The 16,264-nt window shown below is 49.8% G+C and overlaps 2 protein-coding genes across 2 annotated transcripts; one reads left to right on the top strand and one right to left on the bottom strand.

The window, feature by feature from the left end:
* Positions 1-3,475: 3,475 nt before the first annotated feature.
* Positions 3,476-6,249, top strand: EI90DRAFT_3115337 (uncharacterized protein; the record flags this gene model as incomplete). Its single annotated transcript, XM_039062772.1, has 11 exons — positions 3,476-3,825; positions 3,889-4,203; positions 4,302-4,352; positions 4,410-4,419; positions 4,475-4,529; positions 4,623-4,736; positions 4,813-5,041; positions 5,101-5,354; positions 5,411-5,617; positions 5,671-5,946; positions 6,023-6,249. The coding sequence occupies 11 exons, from the start codon at positions 3,476-3,478 to the stop codon at positions 6,247-6,249; spliced, it is 2,088 nt and encodes a 695-aa protein (XP_038923237.1).
* Positions 6,250-8,126: 1,877 nt separating this feature from the next.
* Positions 8,127-9,093, bottom strand: EI90DRAFT_3115336 (uncharacterized protein; the record flags this gene model as incomplete). Its single annotated transcript, XM_039062771.1, has 5 exons — positions 8,127-8,156; positions 8,263-8,368; positions 8,495-8,588; positions 8,699-8,796; positions 8,876-9,093. 5 exons carry the CDS (start codon positions 9,091-9,093, stop codon positions 8,127-8,129), a joined length of 546 nt encoding a protein of 181 aa, XP_038923236.1.
* Between the last annotated feature and the right edge of the window lie 7,171 nt (positions 9,094-16,264).

Raw genomic sequence — 16,264 nt, 5'->3', positions numbered from 1 at the left:
TCGAACCTATATAGTCATCTTGTGTGCGCAACTTACAAGACACCTAGGCAGATGACCAGGAAGAAGACAAGACACCTGCGAACTGAGCATACGCAGATGATGATCAGTGTGCGAAAAGCCATAGGCGGGTATGGCGTACAAGAGGACACCCAGATATCCCGAGGCATGCAGCGGACGCGAGGGAAAGGATGTGAGCACCAGGATGGGCCGGGGACACACAAGTCCCATTCGATCTCGTCCAAGATCGAGCAATCCCACGAGCAACTGAGGGCGTTAGCATGGAGGCTGAATTGATCACAAAATACCGCATTCAGCGCCACAATGATGGAAATCAGTTCTAATGGTCCCTTGCAGTGGCAGGAAGATGATGCAAGAGATCTGAAAGACTACTTCTAAACTAAGCCCTTCATTGGCATGCGGCCGCAGCCGTTGTTTGCTATGCCCCCTTTTGCCTCGCTCCTGAGCCGGAGCGGCAACATGTCGTGAATCAACAACGAGCTTGATTCACTCCGTAAACTCCATGACATCTCCGGATTCTCCAGCGACAACGGTGGCATCACTAGGTGCCTTCTCAAAGGGGTGTTCTGTTACAAAGTTCTCTTCGGAGAAATGTGCTTCCTGATGATCATCAACGCGGACGCTACAATTTATCACAGTATAGTATTGTCAAATTGTCTCCACGTCCTCAAGTTCCCCAATGAATCAATAGTGCGCATTGCTTGCTTCCCCCGGGTGGATGAGCAATGGTAATAGTCTCGGTGGACTTTGTGGAAGCTCCTTTCTTCGACGCGATCGAACAAATCATTATTGACGTGTCACCTGGAATATTAGCTGTATCTTCTCGATCACAACGATTTGATGCATCGCAGGAGATTGTCCGATGCAACTCTCGCCTTCCGGAATTTCTTCCTGCTGCGCAATCGGCAGGAACACATCAACTGCACTGTATAGAAACCAGCGGGTTTTTCCGCAGTAGAGGTTTTGCCTGTCAATTTGAACCAACTGTCATCGCGAAGCAGTACACCGTATTTACTGCAGACGGCATGTTATTTCAACCTTGCATTTCAATGCGCCATGTGGAGACTCCAAAGATGTCAAACCGCAGCAGGAGCGCAGTCTTGAACCGGTGTGATCGGGTTCAGGTTCGCCTCTGAACTGAACCGAACCGAACCACGGTACCCCTAGGTCACTAATGCCGGTGTTGAGAGGGACGTAGGTACATATAATATACTGATTAACCAGGTTACTTTTGTTATGAGTGTTCCCCTCAAACCGAATGACCAATTTGCTTGTTGAAGCAATTGTGCACACGACAGCTAGACATGGTCACAATTGGTCGCATGGCAATGGAAAACATTTTTCCCATGGTCCTGTCGGCTGAAGTCGAGGTCTTCGGTCATCATTAATGTCCCGCAGGTGACAGGGGTGGGATTGCACTTTCCCACGGAAAGGAAATCTATTGGAAATGGCGAGTCACCGGAGATATCCGGGACATATGTGGAGGATAATGTGGAGGATGTGACTAAGCGCTTGCGTAAATACCGCGCATAGGAAGCTCCGGATTGCCGATGCATAGTATAAATATGGGTGCTTTAGCACCGTATGTTCTTTAGTTACAGTTTCTCTTCTCATTTCTATATTACACCTGGATTGCGAGTGAACCGCTGAAGCGGGTTGCCATATATGGAACTCCGGATTAACAACAGGTTATGAGCCCAGCCCTGGGTCTAACCGGAATACTCAATCACTGCATCCGTCGCTTATGTAATATGTGGAAACTGCGTATAACTCCCTGGGACAGTGCTGAAAGTAATGACCTCAGCATTTCCCTTGTACCCCGGAACCAGAATGCTCGGAATCGGAATGAATATCGACGATTCGGATCTGGCCGACGGACCGATCACGTGTTTGAACCCGAAGATCAATTACCATATCATTTTCCCCGACTTCCCACGCAATTAACCCAGAAGGGATGGACATTCTCAGAGGGCAGGGAGCAAGGATGGAGATGGGGGACATTTGATGCAGGGGGAAAGCAGACCAAAGAGAGGCCGATATGTTGAAGGAGGATACCGGCATCCCAGCCGAGAGAATAATAGGAAGGGCCCCGAAATGGAAACAGGAGTGCCGTCATGTGACTTCGGGAATGGGGGGGATCCGGATGTGGTAAGACTGTATAGGACTGGAAAACATCGGAGGATGGGATGGATCTCAGGCGCTTCGAGTTTGTCATACAGGGCAGGACCCTTCCCGATCAAGGAACCCATGGAGTATGTGACTCGAGGGGGAATATTGGAAATGGCGAGTCACCGGAGATATCCGGGACATATGTGGAGGATAATGTGGAGGATGTGACTAAGCGCTTGCGTAAATACCGCGCATAGGAAGCTCCGGATTGCCGATGCATAGTATAAATATGGGTGCTTTAGCACCGTATGTTCTTTAGTTACAGTTTCTCTTCTCATTTCTATATTACACCTGGATTGCGAGTGAACCGCTGAAGCGGGTTGCCATATATGGAACTCCGGATTTACAACAAAATCTGACATGCCTGAGCTGTATTGTGGCGGAGTTTGGTTTGTCCAGTTGTGCGCAGCTTTGTTCACGGGGTTCGGCATCCTCGCGGCAGCGCAGGTTTGTCAAAAATAGCTATTCGGAATAGCCCTGATTACATAATACATAAAATCGGTGTGAAAACAACCCGTGGCTGTACGTAGCGTGTGTTGCTTATTTTTATGCATGTTATTCTTGGCGCTGTGCTAATCAAAAATAGTGGACGTCTCCTCGTCGTCGCAACGCTTTCTGTCAGCCAGTTGCGCCAACGGCTTCCTGGATGCACTAAATCGTTAGTTATATGCACCTGCTAGGCTAAGTAATCCCTACAGCTCGGCTTGAACGCGACGACCTTCAGCGGTTTTCATCAACCAGAAATAACTTTTCTGCCGCCACTTTCTGGCAAAACACGCCTGCCCATTTCTTCTCCTTTATCTCCCACCAACCTTCCTTCTCACTGGTTGCTTCACTTCCTCTCTGACGCTGCATCTTGCGCTCATTCATGCGAGCTCTTTCGCCGCCAGGTGACCGACCTGATGATGACATCGAGGCCGTCCTTGACTCATCAGATACACTCCTCCCACACAACTACGAGTTGCGTTCGGTGTCCATGGATCCGCTGATGCCTCGCTCAAAATACATGGGGTTCACCTGGCGTTCGCGCTTATTCTCATGTCTCCAACTCGGACCTTCAAACTTAGCCTTCTCCCTTTTCCTCCTGTTTTTTTGTGTTTTCGTCCTATCCTTCATAATTTTCCCCCCACAACGGTTGTGGGGCAGGGCACAAGAGATTGATGAATTAGAAGTAACCAACGCCATCGGGCCGCATTCCTCATTTTACTTGTATTGGCCACTGGATTCCTCAAGTTCTCAAGGGTCTGATCCACCCACCCGCTATGTTGCATACCACGCACAACATTCCATGAAATCATCTTCTAGATTCCCCTCTTTTGAGAGGAAGCTCCCGGGAAAGGTCTTAGATGCTTTATTCGATCCTCCAGATAGCGAGAGCCGTAGCCACACCCATCCTGCTGCTGGCGTGTCTCCTCCAAAGTTTGACATGGTCTGGACTTGGGTAAATGGATCTGACCCATTACATTGGAAAACTCTGGCAGCATCGAAGAACATGAAGGTGACGCTGAGGAATCGAAGCCTTCCGCCTGGTGACCTCTCTGAAAGTGATTTTGAATCCCATTATCGTCGATCACCGCTATACGGAGCTGTACATTCCTCAGGACCAAGTTCGTGGCCTGGAGGCTCAAAATTGTATCGGTAAGAAATCCTCCGTATAGCTTTGTGAAGGCTGTCCGTTTGACTGATGAGTTGCCTTGTTAGAGATCATGATGAACTGCGCTTTTCGATACGTTCGGCGATACAGGCGCTTCATGGACATCTCAGGAAGCTACATGTTGTTGCGGGCGATTTCGCCATGCCGCCAGAGGCCGTGAACCGGACATTGTCGCTTTCCCCAGAACTTCTCAGATCTTTTCATCAATATCGCCTCGGACAGATCCCTCAGTGGCTCAGGCCTGGGAAGGTAGTGAATGGCGAGATCAGAGAAGAATGGGACGATGCAGGGGCTGGCGCCCATCTCAATGTTCTTCATCACAGTCAGTTTTTCGAGGATTACAAGGGTACTGTGTTCGATAGGTGGGTCTTCATCGCTCTTCCTCGATGTGCTATCCGTAGAACCAGCAGTGGCTGACTGGCGGTTTGGGCCTTGTAATTACTCTGTCACTTCATTTCAGTTTTGCGATTGAGTCGCAATTGAGTCGTATTCCTGATATTTCAGAGCATTTGTAAGTGAGCTTCTTTGCCCATGCGTCAAAACCAATGACCATTGATACTACCTACAGCATCTATATGGTGAGACTCAACTGATTCGGGGGGTGCCATAAACCTTAATTCCGTTCGTCAACAGAACGACGACTACTTCCTAACGAGCCCTCTGGGTGCAGCCGACTTCTACACTCCACGTACGTGACACTGCTAATAGTTCCTGTCATCCCTGCGTCAATTAATTCAATTGACCCGGGTTACGGAACCAATCTGCGGCATGTTTACAACAGAATATGGTGTTGTGCTTCGAGTGCAACCAGACTTGCTTGTTACGTCGTCCAATCCATCTCTTGATAATCCGGATGGAGAATGGAGGCCGTTGCGCTACACGAACTGGCTTTTAGGTACTTTCTTCACCTCTTTTATCAATCTGGACTGACAGAATTTTGGTTTCATTCCCTCGGTGTAAAAATTATACAGACCAACGTTATGGAGTGCGAAGCCGTCCGTATTTAACTCACATGGCCAAGTCACTCTCACTTCCCATTCTCAGCGAGATATCGTTGATGTCACACCCGAATTCATCGAATGCCCATCCCTTCATTTCGATACGGGAAGCACTCCTGCGCACATCCCACCATTTATTCCGTGGACAGTTTTCGGGGACAGTTGACCATGACGATGCGTACTTGATCTTCTTCTTTGGGCAGTGAGTTGACTGGTTTTAACATGGGATCATAATGATTGTATTAATAGCGATCGATGTAGCCACGTTGTTGAGAGGTGGAGAGAACTTTTGTTGTGGTCCTGGCTTGTTGGACGGATTGGCGGATTGAACGATGAGTGGAGGCGCGACGTCGAAGGTGTCCAAGCTTGGCAGGAGCTGGCGGGTAACACTTCAGCGACGAGGGAATCCGAACCAGTTCTCAATATCGGGTTAGCGGGACGGACTACGCTTCGGAAAGAGGTCGTCGATAATGCACTTGGGACCCGCAGGACTTCTGCTACAGAGTATGTTTTCTGTGAGTCGGGGTTGTTTTCACTCATCGACGTGATCGTTGATGGTTTCTTGTGTTAGCATCTATGGACGGATACCCGTATTCGGGGCTCGAACATACCAAGCAGTTCCCTCAGTATACCCAAGACTCAATATGGGCCCTGAAACACAGCAACCTACACATAGACTGCAAAATTACCTATGGGACATGCTTTCCGAATAACTTAAATTCTGCAAGTGGGTTGTTCAAGCATGTGGCTTTCTCCAATCTCGACTGCGGGGATTGCAGTACGTGTTTACGCGTTCATTCGTGTCTTTTATTGACGTGAGGTGGTGACCAGTCATTCGAGCGTTGATTATAAGAAGTGGATCGTCGGGGTTGAAAGCGTTCCTACCCACTCGAGACCGTGTTGTACCTGCACGGATGGAAACTGAGGAGGACGTGGAGCACACATTTCAGGAGGATCCTCATCTCCCCTTGGGTTCAACATGGGAAGAACTGGATTTCTCGCTTGAAACTGTCCTTGCACACTGGACGCGTCATCGGGAAGGAGAAGCCAGTGTCAATCTCCGGATATGGGTAATGCGGGCACTTGAACGGTATCGTTTTGTCATAGGTAAGTGGTTGGGCCCTGTATCGTATTCAGCACAACTGCGGCCCGACTGATTTGAATGGGATCCCGTTGTGTTAAGGCAACACAAGGACGGAGTTCATCCAGTTAAGATCTCTTGTCTCAGTTTCCCGTCAGCTAGAAAGCCTCCGTTTGATGATCAAGGAGAAGAGTTCTCACCCGGTTGCGATGGTGTGTGTGAACGATGATTTGTCGATGCATGCGAGTTGGGTTTTGGGCATGTATCAAAAGTGGGCGCGGGGTCTTTGGCCAAGGAAAAGTGCATGGGAACGCGCGGGTGATTTATAGATATTGGTATTTTCCATGAAAGGATCAGTCAGTCAGTCAATCGGACCAGAAGTTCATATTCAATCTTTGCACAAATTTGCGACATGGGCACAATAGTTGTATGTATATACAGGTCATCATCACATTTGGTTAGTTCGTACCTTATACACCATCCTTATTCATGGATTCTCTAGTGTAGAATGTTCCTAGTCTCGAATGCACGTATGTCAAGGGACTGGAGTGTTCAGGCATTGTGGACATGGGAGCAGGCAAAAATTCATCCATCCAACCTATGGTCTTCTGCGACTGCATAGATTGGAATCTCAGGATCCGTATGTATATGGGGCTAACGAATCAGATGGACCATCCATTCTCAGGCGCCCTCCGCACACACAAGATGGGCGACTGGATTAAGATGAAAACAAATGTCAGTAGTACAACCCCTGTTGCACACGACGCACCTATGTGGCTGTAAACGATATCTTCGTCCATGCGTGCTTTAGCGAATGGACTTCACTCCTTCGAAACGCGGCCCTTGAACACGGGTACAGTCACGGAAGTCTCTGTAGATCGAATGGATAGCCTGGATAGACCCTCAACCTCGGGCACGCCTGCCTTTGGACCATTAGAGTGGTCACTGATCGATCCCCCCAAGAGCCAAATTGAGTGATTGAGGTGATCCTTGGTTTAAACAAACGAATTGATGTATTTTCAATCAGGCTCCAGCTTGGGGAGATTCTTGATACGGACATTGCAAGTGAACTCCTCGGGTGGAGATCGGGCCCCTTCGTGAGGAAGTGCAGGAACAATCAGTTGTGCAGCCAGCAAACAAAAATAACTTGATTCCAATTTCACCCTTTGGAAACTTAGGAGAACAGATCGATTGTCGAGATTAGCCATGGAATCCCCCCTCGCCTTGCGTAGGGGACCGAGTAAATTCGAGAATTCATCATCCAAGAGAATTCAAATCGTGGTGTACTACGACGCCAGGTACCTTTACGACCGGATATGTGTTGGAATAAAGGTCATGGCGCTGTGCCCGCAGCATCCACAACTTACCCAACACCAGCACTGCCTCTCCGACGCGTCTGTGCATTTCCCGATCCGTAGCATAGGCCTGATATATGTACTATAAAACTCGGCAGTAAACCAGAATCTTTTTGGTGTTGCATTTATCCCTCGCGAGTGTAGCCGCTGAAGCGCTACGTCCATATCGGGCTAGTCATAACAACAATATGGGTGCCGGACGGAAGAACCCAATGGCTGACCGATCGTATTGGACGTATATGGATAGTGGCTTCGGTATCGGCAGGATCCCAGCCTCTGATCTTCGGTGGGTATCGGAAGCAAACAGCCGGGGAAGAAGCCCATTGACCCTTAAGGGTAGACCCAGACTCGCACCCAGTCGTTGTTGCTCGTGGATGCGTGCGCGACACTCAATGTTGAAGGGTTGAAATGTGACAGCTCGCTAATATTTTTTTTACCAGGGAGTTCGGAAGTTTTAATCGTGATGACTGTGAATTGAAGTTATCACCATCCGGCGGACTCAGTGCCGGATTATATATTTCCAGCTTACTCAGCGCTTGCATGCGTGCATTGTGCACCCATACTACGTTGCGCAGCTAGGGATTTTCTCATTGTAATATGTACCCAAATATGCACAGACGTACTTGATCTCCGCGCCGCTGAAGCAGGGGATTACCCTTTACCGACTCAAATCCCCTCAATACAAGAATTTAGTAAGCCAAAGTCTGACGGATATTTAGGATACAACAAGAGCGGTTCATTTGGAACGAGGCATCACAGGGGGGGTCGTGGAATAAGGGGAGCCAAAATTGCCGTGGCGGGAGGGGAAAAAAATCAAGGAAGGGGTTCACTAAGCCACTTCAACATCATTATTAAAGCGTGGGGGTGTGCTCAGAAGGTCCCTGTAACAAAGAGAAATGATTTGGGGGCGTGGTAGTTTGTCATGAGCAAAGGAAATGTAGAAGTGCGGGGGACCAATGATTGAGATGATTTTGATCTTCAACTCACCAGTGCCCATATAGGAGCCATCACGGTGTCACCCTTGAACATAGCAACGGAGTACAATAGTCGGTTATTGAATTTGAGGTTAGCGACTGAGTCCGTCTCGACCGTTCTGAAAAAAAAAAAAAGAAATTGGCGTGTGGAACGCGACGCCGCCACCACGGTAGAAGTGAGTTAACACAACGAAAACACCTCAGGATGAGGTTCAAAAGAAGATGACGTGCGTGTGCGAACGTACATGATGACCCAGACGTTAACACCACTTCTGTAGCCTTTTAACCGCACGTAACCGTACTTGTTATCGCTCACGAATTGCATGGTTTGCCGAATATCTAATGCAAGACATTTTCATCAACATAGGTTCATTGGGGATAAAATATTTTTTTGGGATACGAGATACCAAGTAACAAAAAAAAAAAACCCCCGAGAAGCAACGACTAACCTTGATGGAATGTGGCAGCATCCTTGTACCCTTGATCTCCTCCGATGCCAGGAAGAATGTGAGCAAGTAATGATCCATCCGGATTCGTCCAATTCCCTCTGTCGGGGCGCGCATCAAAGGGATACGAGTCAGCAATCGCTAATAAGAGAGAGTTTTCGTCATCCTAAAGACACATACCCGAGTACCTTGACGTTGACTCTACGCCCGTTAGTAACGTTGAGACCATGGCCAACATTCGCCTCGTAGATGCCATTTGCGTAGCCCCAAAGTTCACTCGGAGGGTTTGGAAACGGTGGCAAGGAGGCAGGAGCTTGGTCAACGCCCCATGGTGGTGTAGGGACGTTGGAGATGATGCCAAAGTAGGCAAGAGTTTGTAAAATTAGAGTAAAGACCATTTCGAGGCTTTAGAAAGGGGGAGAACGGTGTTTGGCTAGTGTTTGGCGAGGAAAACGGCCAACGTCAATAGACGGGAACCCCCCCTTTGCCATGATTTAAGTATGTGCACAAAGAGCTCATCTCGCAGACATTTCTCCGAAAGCTGACAAGGGATACCCTTCAAAGAAACGCGGTTGTGCAACTATTTTGCGCCGATGCGTTCTGATGGGTGTATGTAGCGTGGTAAGCAAGCAGGCGGCTCAACCTCGGCCTGGGCAAATCATTATAGTATTCAGTCACAAAAGTGCCACTTCTCTCTTTTTTAGTCGACGGCCCAGATCCTCAAATGCGAGCGGATCGGATGAGCGACCATGTTCCAGCAAAGAAAACGAATCCCCGCTTTTTCCTCGATCTAGTATTACCTGATTACAATACACAAAAGGGGCCATTTCTAGATCTAGATCCCGCAATACAGTAGTGTCAACCCCCGCTGTCCATCGCTGTCCAGCCAACTGCGCGCTGCGGGCGTGCTGAGCGTATGAACGCCAGCGCGTGTCTCGGCTTGCTCAGCCCAGGGACGTTGGGGTCCGACACCTCCTAGACACCAAATGGACAGTTCATTATAGATCTATCGATCTTAATCTCCGGTACACACACAACAAGCCCGCTCCTGCCCTCGCATGGCTTTTTACATAGCATAATTAGCTCAATGTCAATTCGCCCTTGAACACATTGACCAAGCAAAAGCTAAAACGTGTTGAAGGGTCCTGAGTGCGCCATGATATCTTGATCATCATCACTGCTCAAGCCCCCACTCTCGGAAATGAGGGAAACAGCTTCTCGACGCAAAATGGTTCCACTAGGTTGACCATGGAGCTAGACTCCGTGTCCGCGGAATGTAACGGAGCGGAATGTGAGTGCCTATCAATTGTATGAGAAAGGATCTTCCGCTTTCGTTCATTGCGGTTTATGCATGTAAGTGAGATATTTAAGGGCTAAATGGTATGCCCAAGTTAAGTGGAGGGGTTCACAGAATATGACGGCCGTGACGGGACTGTTGGCCTTGGTCCCAATGGGTACTCCATGGCAGTCTTTTCTTTTCTTTTTTTTTGGTGGAACCCCACGTAGCTTTCGCTGGTCTGTTGACCCGGGGGTTTGGGGGTAGGAGCTGAGCTCCTCGTGTTGGTGTGATGGCAGTCTTTTCTTTGTCAGCATCTTGTTGCTCTTTGTGAGCAGTTTGGATAGAAGCCTCCGATCTGCCAGACATCTTTCATACAGTGGGACGCGCAGCTTCTATCGCCGCACCCGCGTTGAGGTAGCCCTGATCAATGTTGTTCCTGGACCTGGACAAGGGAGGGGCTGCGAAGCTATGAGGAAGCACCAATAGGGGTAAGGGTTGCTGTGATTCGATTCCGAGCCGAATCCGAATTGGTCAACCCGACCAAGGTCCGGTGTTCAGTTCAATACCGAGCCTGAATGCAATGGTCTCACCCCCCCCCTCGTCAAACTGTACCAGAGTATGAGCCAACCTGTCATCGCGTTTGCGATTTAGGACCTTCGATTCCACTCTCGGAATCGAACCACGGCAGTCCTAGAGCACCAACTTACGATCGACGGCCTGGCGCGCGCGATCTGCTGCGCGATCCCACTGGCCTCTACTCAAGCAAACACACTCGGGTTTGTGTTTACATTCACCGTGCGATGGCTCACGAGTTACCGTTTCAGGCCTTTGGAACAGACCGGAGATCCGGATCTCCGGAAGTGACAGGACGTATTCAAAGGAGTTGCCCACCGGAGATTAATGCTATACTTGGGTGACTAAGCTGTCCAGGAGACACGTGTTCCTCAATGTCAATTCATTCCCGCGAACGTCTCCCATACGTATGGCCGTGCTCTACATAATATTGCGCGGCTGTTACATACTCGTTGAGATTGCCCCAGTGTGGGGGTTGTGCGTGATCGGACAAATGTAACTCACACTTCCAACTCTTGCCATTTGGTAATGAAATAGGAGCTATCGCGCGTAACTCAGTCTCGAAATAGAGAACTAGTATTAAGATGTTTACCTATCGCGCGTAACTATAACATGAAAATACAATGAGTTATGCGCAAACACAGATAGGAAAGAAATGGTATCACCTCAGTCTCGAAATAGAGAACTGAGGGAGGGAGAAAAATTACGGCGTCCAGCGTAACTTATATGACTGGAGCCAATATCGCTTAAAGCGATTGTCTGTGACAACTAGCGATATAAGACAAAGTAAATTGGGAGCGCGTGGTACCGCGACTCTGAAACAAAAAGGTATAGTCGTTGTTAGTCACGACGATATTAAGTTAAAATAAAGACTCCCCAATCCACGCTGCAGCTCGGCTGTTGTCGATGAGCGTTGATATTCCAACATTTGGATCCTCAGCAAACATACTGTACTCACACGACCAACTACCAGTTGCATCCGGAGCGTGACAAAAAGTACTGAACCGGCAGCTCATGTTGATGCGTGACACCCAACCGGCAAACTTACCATAAAAGGAATGCAATACTATCGGATATTGCCATAAAAGTAACTAAATGCAAAAGAATTTGAAAATGTGCTTAGAAAAATTTCCTGCACCCGGATATCACATATGGATGGTTTTGATTTGTTCTTGCACAAATGAACCTATTTCATACAGAAATAATATCCTTGCTAAGCCTACCTAAGAGGTAGTTTGTAGGCCTATTGGGCCTGGATCCTGGCTGATTAGGCTGCAATGGCACCTTACAAGTTGCATCAACCTGTGCTGAGGATACCCCCTCAAGTGTGACTTTGGCCGCAGAAAGCGGGCCAGACAGGTGCACCATTTGGACAAGGAAGTGGCCATTTTTTGAATGTATTTACTTCCGAAAAAGGGAAATTTGAATTACAATTTGCACAGCCACCCTGAAACCAGGTTTACAGCGTGACACAACTAACTCAACCTTTTTCCCAGCGTGACGCGTGACAGGTTGTTGGTCATGTTAGTACAGTATGTGTCGTGTCTTCGACCTGCTGTCCATTCTGAGAAGCACAGCCCCGCCGCTCTCTCTCTCTCTCTCTCTCTCTCTTCTTTATCTTGTGTCTGTCGCTGGCCTGAGATTTTTTTTCCAAGACACTTTCAGTTGGAAAATGTCAGGGCACAGCCCCTGACCCCACACACCCTCAGGTACCCTTCCCCCATTTTCTCCTATTTTTCCCTTCACTGTTCCACAATCCCGCGTGCATGCAGACCGTGGGAACGTTCTGGGCGAGTTACTCGCCCAGAAACCATCACAGCCACAACCGTGGGAACTTTCTGGGCGAGCTGCTCGCCCAGAATCTTCCCACGGGGGGGTGCCAATTATGGAAAGTCGGCAAAGAGCCGAAAACTGTATAGTTCCCGGCTCCCATTTGTAGCGGCTTCACAGGAGGTTGAGAAGGTTACCCTTCTTCTCAACTCATTTCCTGTGAAGGCTGGGGCCAGCCCCCTCAGTGAGTTTGAAGACCTCGGACTGGGACTAGATACCCCAGCAACTCGGAGGATCCCCTTGGGCCCGTCACGGAACGAGGGCCGGGCCCTGACAGCAGAAGAAGGGTTAAACCTAGTTGCACCCCCCACCCCGATGTCATTAGAGGAACAGATTGCAGAGCTGACACGCCAGCTCCGGGACCTCCAGACCCAGCTGACCACTCAAGGGCAACCCGCAGCCATAGCCCCTCCACCCCTCCATCATGCCCCAGTCCCAAAACCGCCTAAAGTGGCCGCCCCCACCCCATTCTCCGGGTCCCAAGATGACCTAGACCGTTTCAAGGCCGAGTGCGGGCTCTACATGAGCATGCGGCACACGGAGTTCCCAGATGAACGCAGCCAAGTCCTATTTGTCCTCTCCTACATGAAAGGAGGCATGGCAGGGCCATGGGCTACTCAACGAATCAATACCCTCCTGGCCCCAGGGGCCCCAGCCACTACCTTCGATGACTTTGCTGCGGAGCTGGACTCTATGTTTGCCGACCCCAACCGCCAAGCCACTGCCCGCCAGAAACTTGTCTCGCTCCGACAGGGGAATGAACCAGTGGACAAACTGATCCAGCAGTTCGAGCTGTACGGCCCTGTTTCGTGGATGGGAGATGTTGCCCTGGTGGACCGCTTCGAGCACGCCCTCCACCCCCGGCTCCATGAGAGCATCTACCGCCTCCGGCCCATGCCCACAACCTGGGCTGAGTGGAAGCGCGAGGCCTCAGTTCTCGACAACCAATGGCGGCGATTCCAAGCCACCCAACCTTGCCTCCCGGCCACCAAGCCATCCCCCTTCCACTCCCAACCTGCTCCAGCACCCGTGCACCCCGCCACCCCAGCCACCATCCCGACCCCGACCCCGACCCCAAAGCCAGGTCCCCAGCCTATGGACCTGGACCGCATGTGCCCTCCCCGGGAGGAGCAGAGACGAGCGGGTCTCTGCTTCAACTGCAACCAACCAGGGCATGTGGCCCGACACTGCCCGAAACCGAGACCCCAGCGAGCTCGCCTGGCCCTGGAAGACCTCCAGGCGATTGCGGACCTACTAAGGGACCACCCTCAAGGACCGGATCAGGCAAAAGTGGAGGAAGTGGGGGAGGAACTAGCTGAGGATTTTTGAGAAGGCGACCGGTGAAGGATGTGCCCTGGCCGCCCCCCAGCATCACTGTATCTGCATGTAGATACCATGGTAATCCCAAAACTACTGCGCGACCTAAACTACACCGAGTGATTGCTAAGAAAAGAAAAGCCACACCCACTAACCCCACAAGGAACAGCTCCCCAGATGCAGTAGCCGAAGTGGCCATCCCCCCACCTGCGATCTACGTGTTGTCCAAGCGCCCCCCCGATCCCTTAACCTCCTGGTGAAGCTGACAGCCACCACGTCCCTGGCCTCAGTCACCACCTCTGCCCTGCTAGACTCGGGAGCTACAGGGATGTTCATAAGTCATGACTTTGTTGTCAGGGCCCGGCCTCGGACTCGGAGGCTCCCTGACCTCAACCCCCATCTGGCCTGTCCTCACACTATGCGGGGCATGAGATGTATAGTAAAAGAAAGGGAATATATACACTTGCCTATGCGGGGCATGAGATGAGAAGAAGGGTAAAGGTCTCATCTCCCCGCATGGTTGCTATATAAAGGAATGGGTCACATGCCCACAACTATACAGCTCCTAGAGTTGTGTAGTGTGACCCGGAGGGAACATCCAGGTGGCAGTGCCCAGTAAGCGTGGGAACGTTCTGGGCAAAGTTGCTCACCCAGAACTGTGGCTGTGACCCGTGGGAACATTCTGGGCGAGCTGCTCGCTCAGAAAGTTCCCACGCTATCCCGTGCATGCGCGTGTACACAACACACAAAGGCAACAACAAGGCAACAGTCAAAGAATAAAAGGGGGTAAAGTAGGTGGGGAGTCCGGGGCACCCTAAGGCAGGGTGCTGAACCCTGACATTTGTCCGAAAACACAACCTGGAGACCATCCCCCTCCCCCAGCCGGTCCCAGTCCACAATGTGGATGGCACCCTAAACGAGAACAGGTCCATCACGGAAGAGGTAGGAGCGCTCCTTAGCTTCGGTCGGCACGCAGAGCGGGCCCGATTTGCAGTAACCAACCTAGGCCGTCAGTCGGTCATCATTGGTCACTCGTGGCTCCTGCACCACAACCCGGAAGTGGACTGGGCCCGGCAGAGAGTCACCATGTCCCAATGCCCGCCTGCCTGCTGAGGCCTCAGGCCACAGCCGGTGACCCCAAAGGACCCAGACCTCACACTGGAACCTGGGGATGGGGTATACGCTGCGGTAATCCCCCCCGGGTGGGGGCACGACCTGAGAGCGACTACCACCCCATCGCAGCGGCTAGCCCAGGAGGCTCAGGACGCCACCTCAGGGGAACAACCCTTCGAAGAGATGGTGCCGCGACGCTACCGGGACTTTGGGGATGTGTTCTCAAAGGAGGCCTTTGACGAACTACCCCTTCGGAAACCCTGGGACCATGCCATTGACCTTATCCCTGAGGCCAAGCTACCACGGGGAAAGACGTTCCCGTTGTCGCCCACAGAGCAGAGAGAACTCGATGACTTCCTTAGGGAAAATCTGGCCAATGGATGGATCTGCCCGTTGAAGGAGTGGAGCTGGATCACCTTATGTAACCAGTTTCCTACGTCCAATAACGATATTAGAGTTTGTGCTGATTTGCGTACTGACCGTGTTTTGGTTGCCAAATATATGATTGTTCACTGTCTAAACAACAATAAACACCCCCCAACGATCTCACCTGATGTATAGATCGTCTACAGATAAAATTCTATATTGACTTTACTATGATTTCTAGTCAATATTACACCTATATTTACCACTTTTCAGTAGGATGTGATTTTCCTGATAATTTACTGAAGGAAAACTGCTAATAAAATAATTCCGCAATAAATGTTACTCAATACAGGAGTGACCAAACTGCTCTTTCTATCGCTTAGAGTGCGTGCTAGTTATCTAGCAGGTTCAGGATCGCTCACTTTTCTCCTGTGGTGTGATAACCAAGTATTGCTGAGAGATTATTCAATTAAGAAGTCCCTCCACCAAATTCTCACTAATTCTCACTATGACACTTTTGTTCAGCTGTGTCTAACTGACCCTAACTCACGCTTAGAGTGACGTGTTAGTTTTATATTAGCTAACAACTAATATTTGCTTTTATCTTTTGGAGCAAACGAACCAACCACTGGTGAGGAGAATTAAACTTTTATTTCTACCTGAGGTTTGAGAGGGGGCAGAAGTGGTAACCTTTTATGCTTTTCAGAGGCCTCTCTACTCCCACGCCTCGCACTAGTTACATGTGCTACATTTGTATTATAGATAGTTCTAGAATGATATAGGGGGTTGGGCTGTGTAAGCTTAATAATGGACTTAGGACATGACTCAGCAATAAGTAATTCATTTCTTTGTCTTTTGGGCCGATCTCAGCGGGATCTTGTAGCGCTGAAGCTATGCTCTACACCGCCTTAATTACGAACGGTTATCTTTAGAAATGACTCGGCTATAAAGGAACTTTCTAGACTGTTCTCTAATTGACCCCTTTCTGTGAAGCCACATCATTACTAATGTTCTAGAGCCTTCCCAATTAATTAACTGATCCGCGGACTTCTGAATCACTTCATGCTTATGATCCGAGATCCAGATCATCA

The sequence above is a fragment of the Cantharellus anzutake genome, assembly GCF_015039405.1.
Source record: "Cantharellus anzutake strain C23 chromosome Unknown EI90scaffold_2, whole genome shotgun sequence".
Lineage (NCBI taxonomy): Eukaryota > Fungi > Basidiomycota > Agaricomycetes > Cantharellales > Hydnaceae > Cantharellus > Cantharellus anzutake.
The sequence above is the reverse complement of the archived record's forward strand: the minus strand, read 5'-3'. Positions and strand labels throughout refer to the sequence as shown.